Source organism: Malaclemys terrapin, chromosome 9 (genome assembly GCF_027887155.1).
Source record: "Malaclemys terrapin pileata isolate rMalTer1 chromosome 9, rMalTer1.hap1, whole genome shotgun sequence".
Lineage (NCBI taxonomy): Eukaryota > Metazoa > Chordata > Testudines > Emydidae > Malaclemys > Malaclemys terrapin.
This window is the reverse complement of record NC_071513.1, coordinates 26,075,911-26,094,831: the sequence shown is the minus strand read 5'-3', so window position 1 is coordinate 26,094,831 and position 18,921 is coordinate 26,075,911. Positions and strand designations below refer to the sequence as shown.

The 18,921-nt window shown below is 48.0% G+C and overlaps 1 protein-coding gene across 1 annotated transcript; it reads right to left on the bottom strand.

Moving 5' to 3' along the window:
- Positions 1-3,278: 3,278 nt before the first annotated feature.
- Positions 3,279-18,515, bottom strand: ARR3 (arrestin 3). Its single transcript, XM_054040155.1, has 16 exons — positions 18,499-18,515; positions 16,804-16,834; positions 16,272-16,332; positions 15,449-15,493; positions 14,814-15,013; positions 14,019-14,078; positions 13,581-13,648; positions 13,055-13,190; positions 12,374-12,458; positions 10,817-10,889; positions 9,904-10,041; positions 9,088-9,171; positions 7,454-7,477; positions 6,619-6,671; positions 5,482-5,491; positions 3,279-3,472 (listed from the first exon to the last, which is right to left on the bottom strand). Exons 1-16 carry the CDS (start codon positions 18,513-18,515, stop codon positions 3,373-3,375), a joined length of 1,185 nt encoding a protein of 394 aa, XP_053896130.1. The 3' UTR covers positions 3,279-3,372.
- Positions 18,516-18,921: the final 406 nt, after the last annotated feature.

Here is an 18,921-nt window from a genome sequence, read left to right as displayed (position 1 = left end):
CCTGCATAGAAGCGAGCCCGCTTTTGCATCAATGCAATACATAAGGAATTTGCTCTGGTGTAACTACATTGATATGGTTACACTGGTGTAAATTTCCCTAATCTAGACAAATCATGACTGCCACTGAGGCAATGATAACTGCCTGAGTTTGCAGACAGACTCAAGCAGTAGGTCTGAGGTGTGAAATGCCCCATTCATCTTAATGTAGTATTAACTCTGAAGTCTAAATATAACAGTTTACATCACTGTTGTTCATTTTAGCAGAAATGTCCAGCTCCCAAACTGCAATGCCTTTCTAGCTGCCGGAACTTATTTTTATCATAGCTTCTATGATGAAGTTATGCATTGTCAATCCAAACAGAACATGTGGGGCCAGGGTGTTGCCGGCCCAGAGGGCCCAAGGGGGCAACAGGGGGTTCGTTGCCCGGTGTGCGTCGCACCAATAGACACACCAGGGTGGAGAAGCAAACCATGTTTATTCGAGATTTTGAAAAGGCACTCAGGAGACCAGCATGTTTCAAATCAGAAGCGCAACAAATATAAGCAAGTTTCCCATTTTATATTCCAAGCTGTTTGTGTATGCCTTTTGTTTTGTTTTCCCTTCACCCCTCCCTTCCCAACAGCAGTTACAGTAGGCACTACATGGTGGTGTGTTAGAAAATGTTTATCTTTGGCCTCGTAGGCTTATACGTAGTAGACTTTCCCCTCCCCCTCCCTTATCACTACTGCTTTTGCTAGCTTGAGCGAAACTGCAGCTGTATGCTAAAAAAGCTATTCTGCTTTTAGGCTGTTAGCATTGAGGCTGGTTAAAGTTCACAAGATGGAGTTGCTTTGGCTCACTTAGACCCAGAGCAGGGGGGTTTCATCGGCACTTATGGCCTTCCACCCCCCCGAGTTACCTGGTAGCTATGCCTAGTGACACCAACAAGGGTAAAAATGCATTGAGTTTAATAACACAATAAAAAAGAGTGGATACTATTGACTGTATTATTCTTTTACATATTTAATTTTAAACATCTTTTTTAACATTTAAATTTAGCTGCCACAAAGTTTCCAGTCTCTGCGCCCTTCAGAAAAATCCAAAGAACCTTGTTGCAGAATTTAGATCTTGCTTGCCACAGAGCACTAGATATTGACTGTAATGCTGTTATGGGGTTTTGGTCAACTGTTGTCACAATCACAGTTAAACATGGATGACAAATATGATCCTGCTGGTTCCATCCTCTTCTGCAATTGGTGCCAAATGGCCTGGCTGAAGTGTAGTCAGCACATAATTACCTCAAAGCTCACTCTTATCATGTTTTAGGTCCTGTGAGATCCAGTTTTGCACCTCACCAGCCATCAGCGACTTCAGCTTCTTGAGCAGGTGCAGTAAATACAATCTCCTGTCCGTATGTTGGTCTGCATAAACAAAATGATGCAGGCTGGGCATTTGGGATGAGAGGAGAGAGAGCCAATCCCAATGACATCACCTAATTCCAGAGCAGGCAAACTAACGTCATTGGACTGTGGCAGATTTGAAAGGGTTTTGTGTGTAAATCATAGACTCATAGACCTTAAGGCCAGAAGGGACACTCATGATCATCTAGTCTGACCTCTTCCACATCGCAGGTCACAGAACCTCACCCACTTATTTCTGCAATAGACCCACAACCTCTGGCTGAGTTACTGAGAATCCGCTGTTTACTCTAGTTCAAACCAGCAAGTGACCCATTCCCCATGCTGTAGAGGAAGGCAAAAAAAACCTCCCCAGGTTCTCTGCCAATCTGACCTGGGGAAAAATCCCTTCCTGACTTCAAACATGGTGATCAGTCAATGTCAAGGCTCCTTCCCCACTCTGAACTTTAGGGTACAGATATGGGGGCCTGCATGAAAACTTCTAAGCTTAACTACCAGCTTAGATCTGGTCCGCTGCCACCACTCCCAGTGGGCTAACTCCCTTCCCTGGATAACCTTGAGAGACTCTTCCACCAACTCCCTGGTGAACACAGATCCAACCCCTTGGATCTTAAAACAAGGAGAAATTAACCATCCCACCTCCTTTCTCCCACCAACTCCTGGTAGATCCAGACTCAGTCCCCTGGGATCTAAAAACAAGGAAAAATCAACCAGGTTATTAAAAAAGGCTTTTAATTAAAGAAAAAGGTCAACATCATCTCTGTAAAATCAGGATGGAAATTAACTTTTCAGGGTAATCAAACTTAAAGAGCCCAGAGGACCCCCTTCTAGCCTTAGGTTCAAAGTTACAGCAAACAGAGGTAAACACCCTAGCAAAAGGTACATTGACAAGTTGAGAAAACAAAGATAAAACTAACACGCTTTGCCTGGCTGTACTTACAAGTTTGAAATATGAGAGACTTGTTCAGAAAGATTTGGAGAGCATGGATTGATGTCTGGTCCCTCTTAGTCCCAAGAGCAAACTCCCACCAAAACAAAGAGCACAAACAAAAGCCTTCCCCCCACCAAGATTTGAAAGTATCTTGTCCCCTTATTGGTCCTTTGGGTCAGGTGTCAGCCAGGTTACCTGAGCTTCTTAACCCTTTACAGGTAAAAGGATTTTGGAGTCTCTGGCCAGGAGGGATTTTATAGTATTGTACACAGGAGGGCTGTTACCCTTCCCTCTATAGTTATGACAGTCAGACTCTGAGCATGTGGGTGAGACCCATCATCCAGACAGCTGGGAAAGAATTCTCTGTAGTAACTCTACATCTAGGGTCCTATCTCTCGCCATTGGAGATATTTGCTAATAGCAGTCGCAGATGGGTGGCATATGCCATTTTAGGCAACCTCATCACACCATCCCCTCCATAAACTTATCAAGATCAGTCTTGAAACAAATTAGGTTTTTTGCCCCACTGCTCCCCTTGGAAGGCTGTTACAGATCTGAACTCATTACAAGAATAGTATATACAGCATATGCTGAACATTCTCATTTAATAACATGTTTATAAAAAACAATTTGTTTTAGACTTGACCCTTCCCTTGGGGTGGTGTCCACCTACCTGGTGCTGTTGTGAAAGAGACACAGGGACTTGTGCACCAACTTTGCCTCTAGCTTGTAAGCTCTTCCATGACTTGTGAGGAAGTGATCAGAGTAAAAACAAAGCCAAAATAAATGGATTCCCAGCACATTTCAGTTTATACAGTTTTATTTATAAAGAAATTGCATAACTTTGCAGCATTCCAGTGAGTGGCATAAACAGAATGTAACACATTTCCTTGACAGCATTCAAATAGTTACAGTTGCTAACAAATGATGATTGTATCACACCACACATATAAGATTGGTACATCAGGGACTGCTCTAAAAAATCTATGTGCACTAGAGTGGTCACTACCGCATGTTTTGGCTGGGCTGGGCAGGGCAGCAGATTAGCTTTCGTCTTTGTCAGCTTCCTCCTTCTCATCTTCGTCGTCTTTCTCCCCCTTGAGTTTTTGGCGAGCAAATTCCTCAATCACAATGTCCTCCTCACTGGAGAGAAGAAGACAGCATGATAAGGTCTCAAAATTGGGACTTTGGTTGACTTCACACATCGTCTGCCTCGGGGGGGGAGAGGAGGGAAGGTCACAGTGTGAAAGTCCCAAAAGGGTGAAGTCCCTGCTCAAATCATCAGGACCATGGAGACAATGTCCACTTTCTGTTGACACCCAGCCTCACAGGACTCCTCAATGCACATGTTCTGCTGAGGAACAGTGCTTTGCCTTCAGTACATATTTCAGCCCTGGCCCCAGGAGGCTCGGAGTGCTAACTGATAAGGACAGTGCAGTGGGGAACATTTACTGAAGGAAATCCACAAGATGTGCTGATAAATAGTAAATAACTACTCAAGTGGCTGAGACTTTTACTAGCAGCAGCAATGCAATTCTGCCCAGGACACTCAGCTAGGTGTGTGTATGGAGGGGGGAAACCTGCATCTAAAGAGATTTCTGAAGACAAAGTTTTACACAATGATAAAACAAACAAAAAAAATGGAGACAGAGAGACATAAAGAGGATTAATTACCTCCTTGCAAGAGGGAAATGCAAAATGACACCATGAAACAGAGAAAGAGGCACAAAAAGGAACAAAGGAAAAAAGGAGAAAATTCAGCAAAACAGGTTCCAAAATGTTAAGAATACAAAGTGATTCGACAAACTGCATGAAGTGCAAGTGGGTAGGAAAGGGACCGATCAGGGGGTTCCATGCTCCTAAGAGAAATTTGAAATATCCTGACTAGGCCCACAGAGGGGCTATAAAGGGCACATTCTTTGCTGTGAGAACATGTGAGTAGTTTATCTAGGCACAGGCAGCTCCTGGACTCTGCCTGTTCCCAAAGTACTGTTCTGATTTTCATGCATTTCTCCAGTGTCCCGCAGCAGCAGCTTGCAGGATATAACTAGACACAAAAATGGGTCTTTCATGGTCTTGTAACTACAGATCAAATTCATAGCTGGTGGACTTTGGAGTGGGGGATGGATTTGGCATTGTGAGATTTCCTAGTAGGCAAATTTGTAAGCGTGGCAACTCCATCCTGGTGTTTTGGTCAGTATAAATTGCTGCCAGCTGGGGAAGTGGGATTTCACCATTAGAGTCCTTTGGATAGAGTGTTCTGGAGCTAAACAGAATTACCAGGGCAACACAGGACTTTATCTTATGAGGCTGGCTCTCAATATATAATTCATTGGCACATAGCAGGATTTAATGCTAACAATCCTGGTGGATTTGTGTCCTGTTGGGACAGTTTTTGGATGCTTTAGTAATTTCCACCAATTAAGGTAGTTACAGGATTTATTGCTGTTAAGAATTCAGCCAGTGCCCTCTCTCTAGGGATATTCTGGATTTTGTTTTGGTTACAGTTTCCTGTAGTCCAGTGCCTGGAGTGCAGCCTCCAGCTGCCACTAAGCTTAAGTGAGCTGGAGCCAGCTGAGATTACTAAGGAAACAACAGTACTGGGAAAGCTGTAGTCTGTGTTCTGAGCTGTGCTGATTGGAGCAAGGGACAGAAATCTCCATCAGTGGGCCACCTATCATAGCAACAGAGCATTGCATGTATCTATGGAGCCAAGTCGGTGACAGCAACTCCCTCCAGAAAATAATGAAGTAACATTGAAATAGGCAACACAGTTTGGATCTGAAACAACAGGGGCCAGTGTGATTTTAGCAAGGAGAAGAAAAGCCAGGAAACTATAAAATAAACAAAATTAAGCTGCAAACATGCCTCTCTCCCAGCTCTGGTTTCTCCTCTCGCTGTGACAATGCTCATTTTAGCGGTGACATCACATTGTAATGTCATAGTGTCTGTTGTGATGTAGAGAGCACAAGTTTGTGGGGCCTGAGCCTGAGATCTATGATGGATCTTTTGGTCCAAGACACTCACAGCACAGGAGACTCCATATTGAAATGGGAGCAGGTTATTTAGTATTGCATCTATCTCCAATGAGTTTATAGCACAGATTTCTTACAGAAAGTGTTGGTGTAGAGGCCGAGAAACCTTTTCCTTACCTTGGCTTGTCTATAGTCCATTTATAAACACATCGCGGGGAGGCAGAGAAAGATTGAGAGACACACACAGAGGTTAGTCTGAAACAGGCATTTCAAAAGGACATGTTCTTACTGCTGGGATATTTCTATTGGAAAGACATATTCTGGGGCAAATAACTGAAAGGGGTCGTGTGTTTTATCTGCAGAGTTACTGTGGAAGATCAGTAATAGACATGTGGTTGAGACACCATACAATCTTGTGAATATTTCTCAGTCTAGATCTCAAGACAAAGTCAAATCTTCCACTACACTACACACATTGTGGAGTTTTGTGTTTATTATAAAATGACTCCACTCAATTCTGCTAAATAAGCATTAAGCACAGTTCACAGCTCTCCCGTTACATGTGTTGTGTTTAGTGGCTCAGACACGCAATTGCAAAATAGGACCTTTGCTCCAGCAGAGCATTAGCCTCAAGTCTTGGGTGAGCATTGGATCACCACCCTTAAAAATTTGTCCTCCACTACAAACCCATGGCATTATGAAGTTGTGATGTCTGTGCCATCACAACGCAGCATACTGGTGTGATGATGTAGTTGCGTGTTCTGCAAGATAAGTTTGCAGGAAACGAGATGGTCCTGTCAAGATCTGGAGAGGTGGCAAACTTATGGGAGCCCCCCCCCAGCACGCCATAGACAGATCATGGCTAAAATGTAAGTGGGAACAGCTCTGACTGACTCCAAATCCATTGGAAACAATGGATTTTGGAAAGCACAGCCCGTGCCATTTTCATCATTGGCACACTGTGCAGTACATCCTGGGAACTGACCCAGTGATGGGTCAGTTTCAGAAAGTGTGGAAGCTCGGTTTGGAGAGGGAATAATACAAGCCTCTCTCTTTCAGGGTGTGTTAGAGTTTCCAGGCCTGGCCATGTTGGAAGGAACAGAGCCACAGAGAAAAGGGCAAATGAACTGATCCCACCCTGGAAAGGCTCTGAGGTTTGCTGCCATCTGGGTTGGGTCTTCTCTGAGCTGAACTGCTTCACCTGGCCTTAGGGATAACCGATATCACTAGTGTTTCTGACACCTTCATAAATGTGAATGCGTTTCCTCCCTGCTGCTTCCCTAGTGAAAACTGTATTCCAGCGTGATCACTTACCATCAGTGGGCTTTGGGTGCATCAGAATAAGAGGCAGCTCAACACCAACATCGCTGGAAGGAAAAGCACACATCTCTTAAAGGGGAAAATTACACAGAGACAGTTGTGAGGGAAAGCACAGAATATGTTAAATCCTCCGGAACTGATGGCCTTTTCATTGGGCATGAGTACAGGTCTGGCCGTCTCTGCTCAGGCTTGCTTATAGCACCCTGGCAGTCATCGAAACATCCCACAATGCTTTGCAACAATCAGATAATCAAAATCATAATTAAAACTGATATGTGTTAAAATGTAACCTTAACTTTTGTGGGACAAGGACAGCGTGGGGAGCAGCTGTGTGTTCTGCATTAGAAACAGCATCCAACTCCCTGAATGGCACTGCAAAATACAGCTCAGAGAGTGGATTGGAGAGAGGTCAGGCTGCAAATCATGCTTCAGGTCAGAAAAGGCCTTGGATTTTCTACTTGCTCCACTGTGTCCTCAACTTTGAGTGAAGTTCTCTTAGCACAAGTCATCTGCTGGGTAATTGCACTAATGGCTGAGCAGGGAATATAAGAGCCCAGAGAAGAGGAGCCACCCACTAGCAGGGCACAGGAAGGTGTCACACAGGCGGTGTGGGGCTTGACAATCACATCTTCACGCAAGGTGTCTGAAAGTGTGTGTGCATGTGTGTGTGTGTTTGGAGGTGTGAAGCTGTGGGGGCGGCTTGATATTCATTCCTGTACAGTGAAAGGAGGATTCATTGTCTCTGGGCCCCGTGCACCATCCGATTACAAAGCTCCATAAGCAGGGACACCATTCCTGATAGACACCTGTCAACTGACTCATTCTTTACCTTGAAGTGAGATCTCCCAGGATGCTGTGGGGATGAAAGAAAGAACACAGAATTCAGCTAAAGAACAGTAAAACAAATACAAACGTAATGAATGAGTGGAAAATGTCCCCTTCTGGACAATGAGGCTTTTCATTTCGTGTCACAGTTATCTTGGGCAGGTGAATGACACCCTTCACAGGTCCCTGCTGTCATGGCACCCAGGTATCCTGTGGTGATGTGTCAAGAGTCCCATACTCTCCACTCCATTACCCAAATCATAAATGAAAATACTGAATAGTACTAGACCTAGAACTGACTCCTGTGGCACCCCATTACATACGCTCTCCCAGTTTGACAATGAATCTTTGATAACTTCTTTCTTTGAATATGGTCTTTAACCAGTACTGCACTCACCTTATAGGAATTTTATCTCCACCACATTTCCCTAGTTTGCTTATGAGAATGTGGGGCATTAGAGAATGTTTGGTAATAAAGTGAGGTGCAGGGGTATAAATGAGGATGTGACCTGGGAGCAAAGGGGTGGGAATCATTGAGAATCCAAGGAATGGATGCCATGTGGATGACCCAATGCCTGGATGACTTAAGTCAGTGGTTCTCAAACTGTGGGTCAGGACCCCAAAGTGGGTCGCGAAGCCATTTTAATGGGGTTGCCAGGGCTCGCATTAGACTTGCTGGGGCCCGGGCCGAAGCCTGAGCCAGAAGCCTGAGCCCGACAGCTTCAGCCCTGTGTGGCGGGGCTCAGGTTACAGGCCCCTCACCTGGGCATAGGCGTCGACTCTGTGGGTGCTCCAAAAATTAGTGGGTGCTCAGCACCCATCAGCAGCCAACTCCTCCCTTTCCCTCCCCAGCACCTCCTGTCCATTGGTGGCCCTTCCGATTAACTCCTCCTCCTCTCTCCCAGCGCCTCCCGCCTGCCACGATCAGCTGTTTCGCAGTGGGCAGAAGGTGCTGGGGGGAAAGGGAGCAGTTGGCTGCCGATGTGGCTCGGGCGGGCTCAGGCTTCGGCCCCCTCCACCTGGGGCGGTGGGGCTCAGGCGGGCTCAGGCTTCGGCCCCCTCCACCTGGGGCGGTGGGGCTCGGGCGGGCTCAGGCTTCAGCCCCCTCCACCTGGGGCGGTGGGGCTCGGACGGGCTCAGGCTTCGGCCCCCTCCACCTGGAGCTGTGGGGCTCGGGCGGGCTCAGGCTTCGGCCCCCTCCACCTGGGGCGGTGGGGCTCGGGCGGGCTCAGGCTTCGGCCCCCTCCACCTGGGGCGGTGGGACTTGGACGGGCTCAGGCTTCGGCCCCGTCCACCTGGGGCAGTGGGGCTCGGGCGGGCTCAGGGTTTGGCCCTCGCTCCTTGGGTTGTATAGTAATTTTTGTTGTCAGAAGGGAGTCGTGGTGCAATGTAGTTTGAGAACCCCTGGCTTAAGTGTTTGTAGGGTACAGAGGGGGCCCCAAAGGCAAACTAAGAAATCCAGTTATTAGCTATTTCCCTGGTCAATACATGTCAGTATTATTATGATTAGCTGTAGTAGTATTGTGGTAGTGCCTAGGAACTCCAGTCATGGACTAGGACACTGTTATGCTAGGTGTTGTTCAAACACACAACTCTTACACCAAAGAGTTACACTCTATGTACCAGAGAGATGCTCACCCTCCTCTGGATACCACAAGGTTGACCTTCACTTTGTAGGACACCAGGATCCCCAATACCTCCTTATCCATCCCAGCTCTCAGTCTACAAGAAAAAGCACAGAAAAGAGGTCAGAAGATGACCTGGTATGAGATGCCATGTGATCAGAGGGGGCTGAATTTGTTGCCTGATGATCAGGATGACAGCTACTGAGATAGTTTAAGCCACCACAACAATGACAAAAATCTTATAATCTGTGACTGCCATAGGGCTCCATCTTGTGCAGAGGGAAGTACTGTAGCTGTTTAACTGCACAGCCACATGGCACAAAGGAAGGGAAGACTAATGTAGCTGAAAGCATGGAGGAATTTCTGGGGGTAGATGGTAATTACCTCAGCTGGAATTTTATCAGGACACTAGGGCTGATGCACCTGCTTTTGGAAAAAGTGCGATGGGATCTTTTAAAGATCATGGTCAGGCCCATGGGTTTACCTCTCACCTGCAAGATGGATCAGTGAGTGTGGCATCCTCATCACAAACTCAACAAAATCTTCAGCATGATTAACAGTCTCTGCTCAAGAAGGTCTTAGAAACAGAGCTGCAGGGACTGAGGCAGGACAGGATCAAGGTACGTAAGCAGTGTGTAGGGGCCCAGGACTGGACTAGCAGGAGTGGAGGCTGCAGCTCAAGGTTTGGGTACTTAGGTATTGGCAAGCAGCACTGGATGGTACAAAGTGCGAGTGGTGTGTGGGAAGTGGTTGTCTGGCAGAGACTGATAAGAGAAGCAAAGAGATCAGCCGGAGAACATGGTTGGCAGGGTGGAGGCCTTTCTCTTACACGGTGGTGGAGGCCAGGTTGGTGTCCTCATGTTTGAGTTTGCCATCAAGTGCCAGGCCACGCTTCTCACGGTTGGATGATAGGCTGGGAGTCACTGTGTAGCTTTTGGAGAATGTGGAATTGGCAGCCACAGTCTCACTGAAAGGGATGCAGAGAAGAAAGCTCAGAACAGCCAACAAAGTCCCAACAGAGAACAGGGCAATGACAATTGCATGTAACCCGTTGGAAAGCTAGGATCCTGAGCTGCCTGCTGCTGCACCAGGGAACGGCTTGTGATTATGGACCCAGAGCAGATGCGTCTGGGCAGAGCAAGGTCACAGCACACTACCTGATCCCTTCCCCCAACCCTGCTGTCTGTATGCCCCAGGAAGAGGAGAATCTCTATTTCCCACCCCAACACACACACACGCGCCTGCTGTCTGTATCCCCCAGCTTCTATGTCTCCTTTTCTCTCTTCCACTCTCCTTTCTATTCCTCCTCCCCTTTTCTTTATCCCTCTTCTTTTACACAGGAACTGCCAGATTGGATCTGACCTGTGACCCATCTAGTCCATGCAGTATCCTGTCTCTGACAGTGGCCAGCACCAGAGGCTCCAGAGAAAGTTGCAAGGACCCTGCTGTGGGCAGTTGTGTGACAATCTGTCCCCAGGGAAGTTTCCTCCTAGCCCCCATTAGTTAGACAGTGGCTTATGCTCTGATGCATGGGTGTTTATATCCCTTCCAAAGCTCTGTTGCTTTTTTCCTATTTACTATTAGAACTCTGGATAATCTTGCTCCGCATTGAAATGTCATCTTTCCTGTCTCCTCTCTTTCCCCATCTTTCTCTTCCCACTCCTTGACTCTCTCTCTCTCTCCATCACTCTATTGGCCAGCCAAGCCCAGTGGTATATGAGTTGCTACCTCCTCTAACTTACATTATCTCTTCTGTGCACACGTTCTTCATATATTTGTCCAGCGAATAGAGAACCACATCCGTGATCTGCTCGACTGATCAGAGAGAAAGGGAACACAATTCTATCCTGGCAATGACATGCGTATCACATAGAATGTTGCACACACTGTCCTTGGCTCTATACAGAGGCAAGTGCAGGAATTTAAATTTGACCACTTTCGGAGGGGCACATTAAACACACACAAATGAAAGGTTCGCGTGACACCCCCCACTCCAGATTTCTCAGGACACCCTGGTGGGGACGCCCAGCAGCAAGATGGCAGCAGCTCCCCTGGCAGCTGCACTCTCTGTGTCCCTGATGCCCCTGGGGAGGGAGGAAGCAGCAGGGCGGCTGGCGGCCAGCTGAACTCCTCCTCCCCCTCCCCTTACACTGCTGCTTCTTCCCCGTGCTGGAGTCCCAGCACTGCTGCCTGCTTTGCAGGCACCCACTGAGGTGAGTCAGGGCTAGAGGCAGAGACAACACCTGGGATTCCAGCAGCAGGGAAGGAGAAGCAGCAGACTGCACCTGCAGGGATCAGGGAAGGAGGAGCTCAGCTGGCAGCCAGCCACCCTGCTGCTTCTTCCCTCCCTGGGCTGTAGAGACACGCTGAGATTGAGCGGGGGGTATGCTCCTGCTTCCCCCCCCCTTGTGCATGCCCCTGTGACACTGCAGCTCTATAGCATCTCAGGAGGTAGTTCCTTAAATCAGTGGAATATCAGGGGGCTTCCCAAGGATTTTCCTAGTCATTCCACCGCTGAATTTACAGCTTTGATAAAGTTGGAGCATGACACGTAGTGCAGGCTTCTGGCCTCTCCGTTGTTTTACATCTCATCCCTCCCCTAGCAGTCTGAGCTCTATGATGGCTATGAAACTATTGTGTCTCTAAACCGCAGCCCTAAACCATACAGAGAACCTGGTTCTTCCCTCCCATGCATTGGTTTAAAGGAGGTATAACCCCACAGAAGTCAGTGGAACTACACAGGTGTAGAACTGGTGCAAGTGAGAGGAGAAGCAGGCACAGGGATTTACTCTCTGGGCCTGGGAGAGTGGGGAAGAAAAGAGGGTGAGGCATTTGGCCTTGTGCCCAACCAGCACAGTTCACCTATTGGCAGGGCCGGCTCCAGGCACCAGCGTAGCAAGCAGGTGCCTGAGGCGGCCAATGAAGAGGGAGGCGGCACATCCGGCCGTTTGGCGGCAATTCAGCTGCGGGGCCGTCACTCCCTCTCGGAGCGAAGGACATGCCGCCGAATTGCTGCCGTCGAATGAAGTGGCGGTAGAGCTGCCGTCGCAGCTTTTTTTGTTTGTTTTTGTTTTGCTTTTTGCTGCTGGGGGCGGCAAAAACGCTAGAGCTGGCCCTGCCTATTGGGCCCATGTGCACACTTATTTATAGAACCTGACTCTCACAGAGGTGTTTTAAAGGTCTGCCCCAGGGTGTGGGGCATGAGCAAAGTGTAGGGCAGAGGGCAAAAGGAAGGATGTGGGGCACAGGAGGTAAGAATGAAGCTGAGGCCTGGGGATGTGCACCATGCTCTCTCTCACCTGATATTTTAATTTTCTTCACAATCTTGTTGGTGGTGTTGTTGATATTAATATTGACAGTGATTGGGTCTCCGTGGTAATAGATCTGCAATCAGAATGGATCTGGTTACACTGCACGCTAACAGGAGTTAAGGAAGTAACCAGATACTGTGGTGAAGGGCACCAAAGTAAGGACCTAAATAGATAAGTAGAAGTTGAGGCACCATGGAAAGAGAGGCCTGTAATAGTTAGGATGCAGGGACCCAAGGGAATGCATATGCAATGTGCACCAGGACCTCTCCTCTCCAAGAAGAGGACAGCCCAGATCTGAGGGGATCCTTTGTCTTCTTGGGTCTGTGGAGAGGGTCTGTTTCCAAGCACTAGAAATACAGACATAGAAGAGAAAGTTCCAGCCCGACTAAACTCCTGAGGATTCACACCTGGGTAAAGCATGTCTTAAAAAGTACAGACTGGGATGAAGCCCCCAGATTTGTTCGCAAATGAATGATGGATGCTGGAAGGCTGAGAGGCACAATAGGTTAGCAGGCTGGAATGGGTGCGAGATCCTCTTCTGGAGCCTCAGTTTCACAGCTGAGCATTTCTGCTGTAATCAGTCTCCAGCAGCTGGAAAGACCAGCATGTCCCAGTCTGTGTGGGACAGACCCTACTTGCAAGAGTACAGGGGAGAGACTCAATACAGACCTCCTTATCCAAGGAGGCCTCGAGGTGTAGGGGCTTGTCAGACATCATGAATTGCCTGGTAGTCTCTGACTTTGGTGCTGGGCCCGTATTTACTGGGGCAAACTGGACCTTTCGGATCACCAGTCGCACTGAATTCCTGCAGGGATGAGAAATGGCCAGGCCTGTAAGCACAGAGATATTTGGTCTGTCCCAGGGGGTTCCACCCATAACCTACCCTTCTCCCCCAGCTAGATCTAAAAGAACGGAGGAAAATGTCTGTTTGCTTAAACAGATGAACACTTTTATTCCCCTGCCCCAGGGTGCATGGGCAAACCAAAGTCTGCTCTTAAGAAGCATTAGAAATGGAAACAGAGGCTGGCACCCTTAAATCAAAAAGCATGAGGCAGGGATGATGGAGGCTAAAGCCTGTGGCCTCCATTGGAAGTCTAAACCCAGGGCTGCCCTCCTGCAGGGATTTGGCCTGAGGGGAGAAACTTGGTTCTTTTGCTTTAGGGTGATGGGGGAAGAAGGGATGCACTGGAATTACCTCTTGTGAATTTTCTCCTCCAGATTTTCAGCACAAAATCCTTTGACCTCAAAGTCCACACCACAAGCCTGAGGAAAACACAAATGGCTACAAGGTTATTGTGATAGGCCTCGGGATGGAACAGGGCCCCTTAACTTCCACCAGGGATAATAAGTGCTGATAGTTACATTTATTCACCTCCCTTCCTCATCACATCAGTGTGTATCCTCGACCTCACTGAAAACCCTGTCTCTGCATGAAGCGGCTGTGCTACCTCCCTCTCAGAGCTGCCCCCCCAACAGCTGTACCATTTTGCTTGACACCACAATGGAAGCAGCTGTGATTTTTGGAGCCCTAAAGTTGGGGGAAGTTGTTGGAGACAGATTCTTAATTCATCCGACCACCCTGTGTCTTTCTTTCAGACCAATGATAGGTATGAAACGCAGAACTCAAGCTCACCTTTCCAAGATCATCCGGTCCTGGCTGGAGAGTGACTGAACAGGGTAAGTTGGTCGCCATCTGTGGGAGAGAGGAAATTTTTACCAAGAACACCAAACCCAACCCAGCGGAACAGCACGATCAGAGCTCGGGTTCCTCCTCACTCACTGTAATGTCTGACTCCAGACCAGTGATCCCTGGTACTGAGGGCTGTCAGGATGGCAAAAGGCCTAGCTGGAGTCCCCTGAGGCTTGGGGTTTATGGTGGGATAGATGTGTCCCTGGCAGGTATTTTGGTAGTAGCTGCAGGTGAGTTTCCTTTTCCATCATGGCTATAGGCTCAGATAAGGAGTGTGCCTGAGGATTAGCACCCTAAGGCAGAAATGGAGCAAGGAACTTCAAGCACACACGCATGCACACACACACACACCCATATACACACCTCAAGGTAGCACCTCATTTGGGGCCCCATAGTCTCTTCATAATTTCTTAAGCCACTGTCTATGACATGGGCTTTATGTCTGTCCATAGGAAGCTTCTGTTCAAGTTGATGCTCGTGCTTGTTCTGCCCCAACCCCTTACCCAAGGGACAAAATCCCAAGACTGCTCCCCCAGCAATATGGGAGCACCTTTGAGCTGATGTAGCTGAGAAGGATACTACCATGAGTTAACTCCTTGACTTAGTTGCCACTGATCCTGGATCATTTGTTGGGGAGCATGAGAAGTGGCCACTGCTTCACAGCTCCAGAGAGCTTGCACAGCAAGAGATACTGGAGGGTGTGAATGGAAAGAGCCATGTGTGTTGAGAAGTTCTTACCTCGAAAGTGAAGGGGTAAGCATGCTCGCCCAGCTTCTTCAGCAGCTTTTCCTGCAAAGGAGTGAGGGAAGTTGGCGTCTGTTCTGGCACAGGAGGATAAATCTGAGTGCTCAGGACATAGAGGTCCTTCCTGAAGGTCAAGCCAATGACATCCAGGTCGTCTCGGCCATAGCGGAATGCACAAGTCAGGGTCACATACACTGGGGCCAGTGCAGGACAGATGGAATTTGAAAGAGAGAAAAGAAGATGAGCAAAAGGAAGGAATGGAAATAAGGAAAGGGCAGGTGGAGGAGCGGGATTGAGACAAGAGAAGAGACCATGTTAATGACTTTTCAAAATTAAAAGCAGTTTTTTTGTGCAGGCAAAAATCTGACCCAATTATCTAGGGCTGGGTCTCTAAAGCCCAGTGCAAAGATAGGAAGATCCATGAAATCCTTCTTCAAGCCTCTGGTAGCTTCAGAATCAGTCCCCAAGACAGAAGAGAAGAGCAGAAAACAAAGACAGTCTTTTGTCTCTGGCTCAGGAATGGTTGCTTTGAATAGGGAGACTGGTGATCACTAGGCACTTTAATCTAACTACAGTCACAAGGCATATCATAGCCTCAACATTTGCCTCTTATTGCTGCAGAGAGTTACCTTTTCTATCCTTCAGATACTCTGGATCAATCAAGACAATACCATCTGCAAATAAGCACAAGAGGTGCAGGTGAGCTCAGCCTTCGCAACAGGTGGGGCTGCAAATGGTGGGAATGTCCTTTTAAAAATGCGTCACTTCTTCGGAAGTGAGGTTTTTACTCACAAAAGCTTATGCCCAAATAAATCTGTTAGTCTTTAAGGTGCCACCAGACTCCTTGTTGTTTTTGTAGATACAGACTAACACGGCTACCCCCTGATACTTAAAAATGCGCTTTATCCATAAAATTTTGTCAACAAAAGTAGCTCCTTTCTCCATCTACAGAGACATTAGCTCATCCCATAGGGAAATTGCATGTTGAAGAGCTGCTACCGCTTCCTAAAATACTTCCGAAACCATTTCCATATAGTGATCAGTTTTCTCCATATGCAGTCCTGCCTGACCCCCTGGGTACATACTCAGGCAAGCTGCTCATGCTGTCATGGGCACATTTCTATTTTCATGAGCAGAGCTAGTACGTGTCTGTCTGCCTGCTCCTACGGGCTAGATTTTCTGCTTTTCCCACCTTTGCCTTATGTTACAGATATTTGCAGGAAACCAGAATTTTTGCTTCTCACAAGTCTCGCTTGTTCCTGTTGCTTATTCCCACTGAAAATCACTGACCACTGGAACATATGGAGCTAAGCCATTTTACACCAGCTGAGGATCTGGCCTCATGAAACCTCTGTTTGTAATGTGACAACCAGCTACACAGCAATCAGCTGCAGTGTCACATGCAGAGGATACTGGCTTGCAGAATGGGATGGGGAAGATAACGTCACTCACCTACAGGTTCCACAGAATCTACATGGTCCACGAAATCTCTCTTTCCCAAGTAGATGGATAACTGGAGGCAGCATGAGGGGGGAGAAAAGAAAAAAGAACGGCAAAGAAACAGGTTGTTGTTCTTCATTTGATCAGTGGAAGTTTCAAGTTTGTAGCTGTGGCTGGGATCAGGGAATGGAGATCTCTTGATTATTCAAGTTATCAGAACAGCCATCATTACTTAGGGACTTCATTATATTTAAAAAAAAAATTCTTCCTGAAAAGCTCCATGATAGCACCATGCCAGGTGTATCAGAAATAGAGCAAGAGAGAGATTGAAAGGGGAGGGATTCCCCACAATGCACCCCTGGTGGGTTGGGAATCCCCCTGGTATGGAGTCTCTGACACACATGTTCCTGCAGGTCTCTCTTAGTAGTGCCTGGATAAATCAGATACAATTTAGTTCAACAGGTAAAGTGTCCTGGGATACAAATGTACATGTGTCTGTGTTCTGAAGCCCCCCCAGGCGTGCCCAAGCTCAGCGTGTATTTACCTTCCCATTGGGGCTGGTCTTCTTAAAAACCCTGCAGAGGAAACAAACACAAAGGGGTTGGGAAGGTCTGGGTAAAGATTGCAAGTCCCTGCAGGCTGGCCTCTGCCAAAGTTCTGTGTTCAGAGAAAGGGAGGAGAAGGGGAGTCAGTTCACCTGGTAGTTAGGAGGAAGTCGGGGAGCGAGGCTGAGTCTGTAGCCAGAACTCTTGGCTACGGAGAAGTGGGCATGTGAATTCAGGATCTTTGGGGATTCAGTCCCTTGCATGGTCAGACCCCATACTGAGCCCCTGCCTGTTTCTGCCTGGTGAAAACTCAAATGGCTGGGGAAAAGGGAGATATCATATGCCCTGAGCTCTTTGTGCTGTGGATTTCTCTGCCTACTATCATGAGGAGAATATTCCTGGTGGGGAGAGGTGGAGGACATACTGTTGCCACCGACTATATTTTAGAGGCTGGGGAGGAAAGCAGGGAACTGCAATGTGAGAGTGTTAGCTAGTGAACAGCTCCTGGGGTTAGGAAGGCTGTGTGTATATATCCCTTCACTGTAGAGTATGGTCAGCCAGTCAGGCACTGCTCCTGCTCCTGTCTCAGGTTCCTCAGGTAGGGCTGCTGCATTCCCCCAATTGTCTCTAGCTGCTGGCACTGGGGAGTGGATTTCTCCACAGGACAGGGAGCTACTGTTGCCAAACACTCAGGCCTGGTCTGCACTTAAAACATAGGTCAACAGGTGCTCAGGGATGGGGAAAATCCACCCATGTACATAGATGTGGCTGCATACGTATACAGACATCGCTCTCATCAAAAGAGACTGGACTTGGGACCTTCAGCAACAAAGTTAAACTGCTTGATCTATGAGATGGATGCAGGGTGTATAGTCACTGGGCCTAGCCACTACACATGAACACTGCAGCACATATGACCTACCACAAGGGCCGGGTTTTTGTGATGGTGGGGTTCCTCCTCCTTTAAAGTATCAAGAACTGGCCACTACTTGGGCCAGGACACTGGACTTAATGGACCACTGGACTGGATTGATTTTGGCAGGAGCTGGGACACTTGACTGGGTTGGAAGTTCCTCTGGTCCTATGTCCATCTGGCTCCTGGCCCAGACTCTGGAGGATTAAAGTCGCCTTGGACATCCTTGCCAGCTGGAGGCTGATGCTAAGGAGCTGATAGTGACTTCAATGTCAATTCCAATTACCATAATCCCACGTTCCCTTTGCATCGAGTCTAACATTAAGCACCCAGCTTCCCTCAGACGCAGGCTGTGCTCTGGGCTGGATACAGAGTGGGAGAGCTTGCATAATGCCAGCAGATGGCATTGCATATGCATGACAGAGAGACGGATGGGCCACCAAAGCCAGGCAAAGTCCCTGTCACCCACTGCTAAACACACGTGCATGAGACTCCTGCCCATCCCTGGAGGATGGCACGTCCCAGTCCCACATGGAGAGAGAGCAAAGAACGACATGGGCTGGTTGCAGGACTGTCCCTGGAGGGGGCTGAGGCCTTCAGAACAATGGGCATTTACCCCATTCCATCCGATCTCTGTAGGGCATGGACTGCCTCCACTAGGGCTGGGGCGAGCTAACCCAGTGTGTTTGGGGTCCCCTATTTCCTGTGAAGGGTGCTGCATGTTGGCACTCTGCAGTGCCCCAATCCCATACATAGTGGGAGAAGGAAGAGGAAGACATACTTGGAGCTGTCTGACATTTTCAATCAGTCGTTGCACAGCAGGGGTTCTGCAAAAGGAAGCAAAAGAAAACAGTCAGCAGCAGAGGCTTCAGAGAGCCCTTTAAAGTTTGGAGGGAGCATAGATTTGCGCTCCTCCCACCTGACCCTCCTCTTCCCCTCTCAGGCGCCCCCCTCCCACCAGCAGCCTGACTCCCCTGGCCCATGAGCCTCTACACCATAGTTCTCAAACTTTTTTGTACTGGTGACCCCTTTCACATAACAAGCCTCTGAGTGCAACCCCGCTTATAAATTAAAAACACTTTTTTATATATTTAACACCATTATAAATGCTGGAGGCAAAGCGGGGTTTGGGGTGGAGGCTGACAGCTTGCGACCCCCTGACCTCCCAATTTGAGAACCCCTGCCCTACACCCACCCCCTCCAA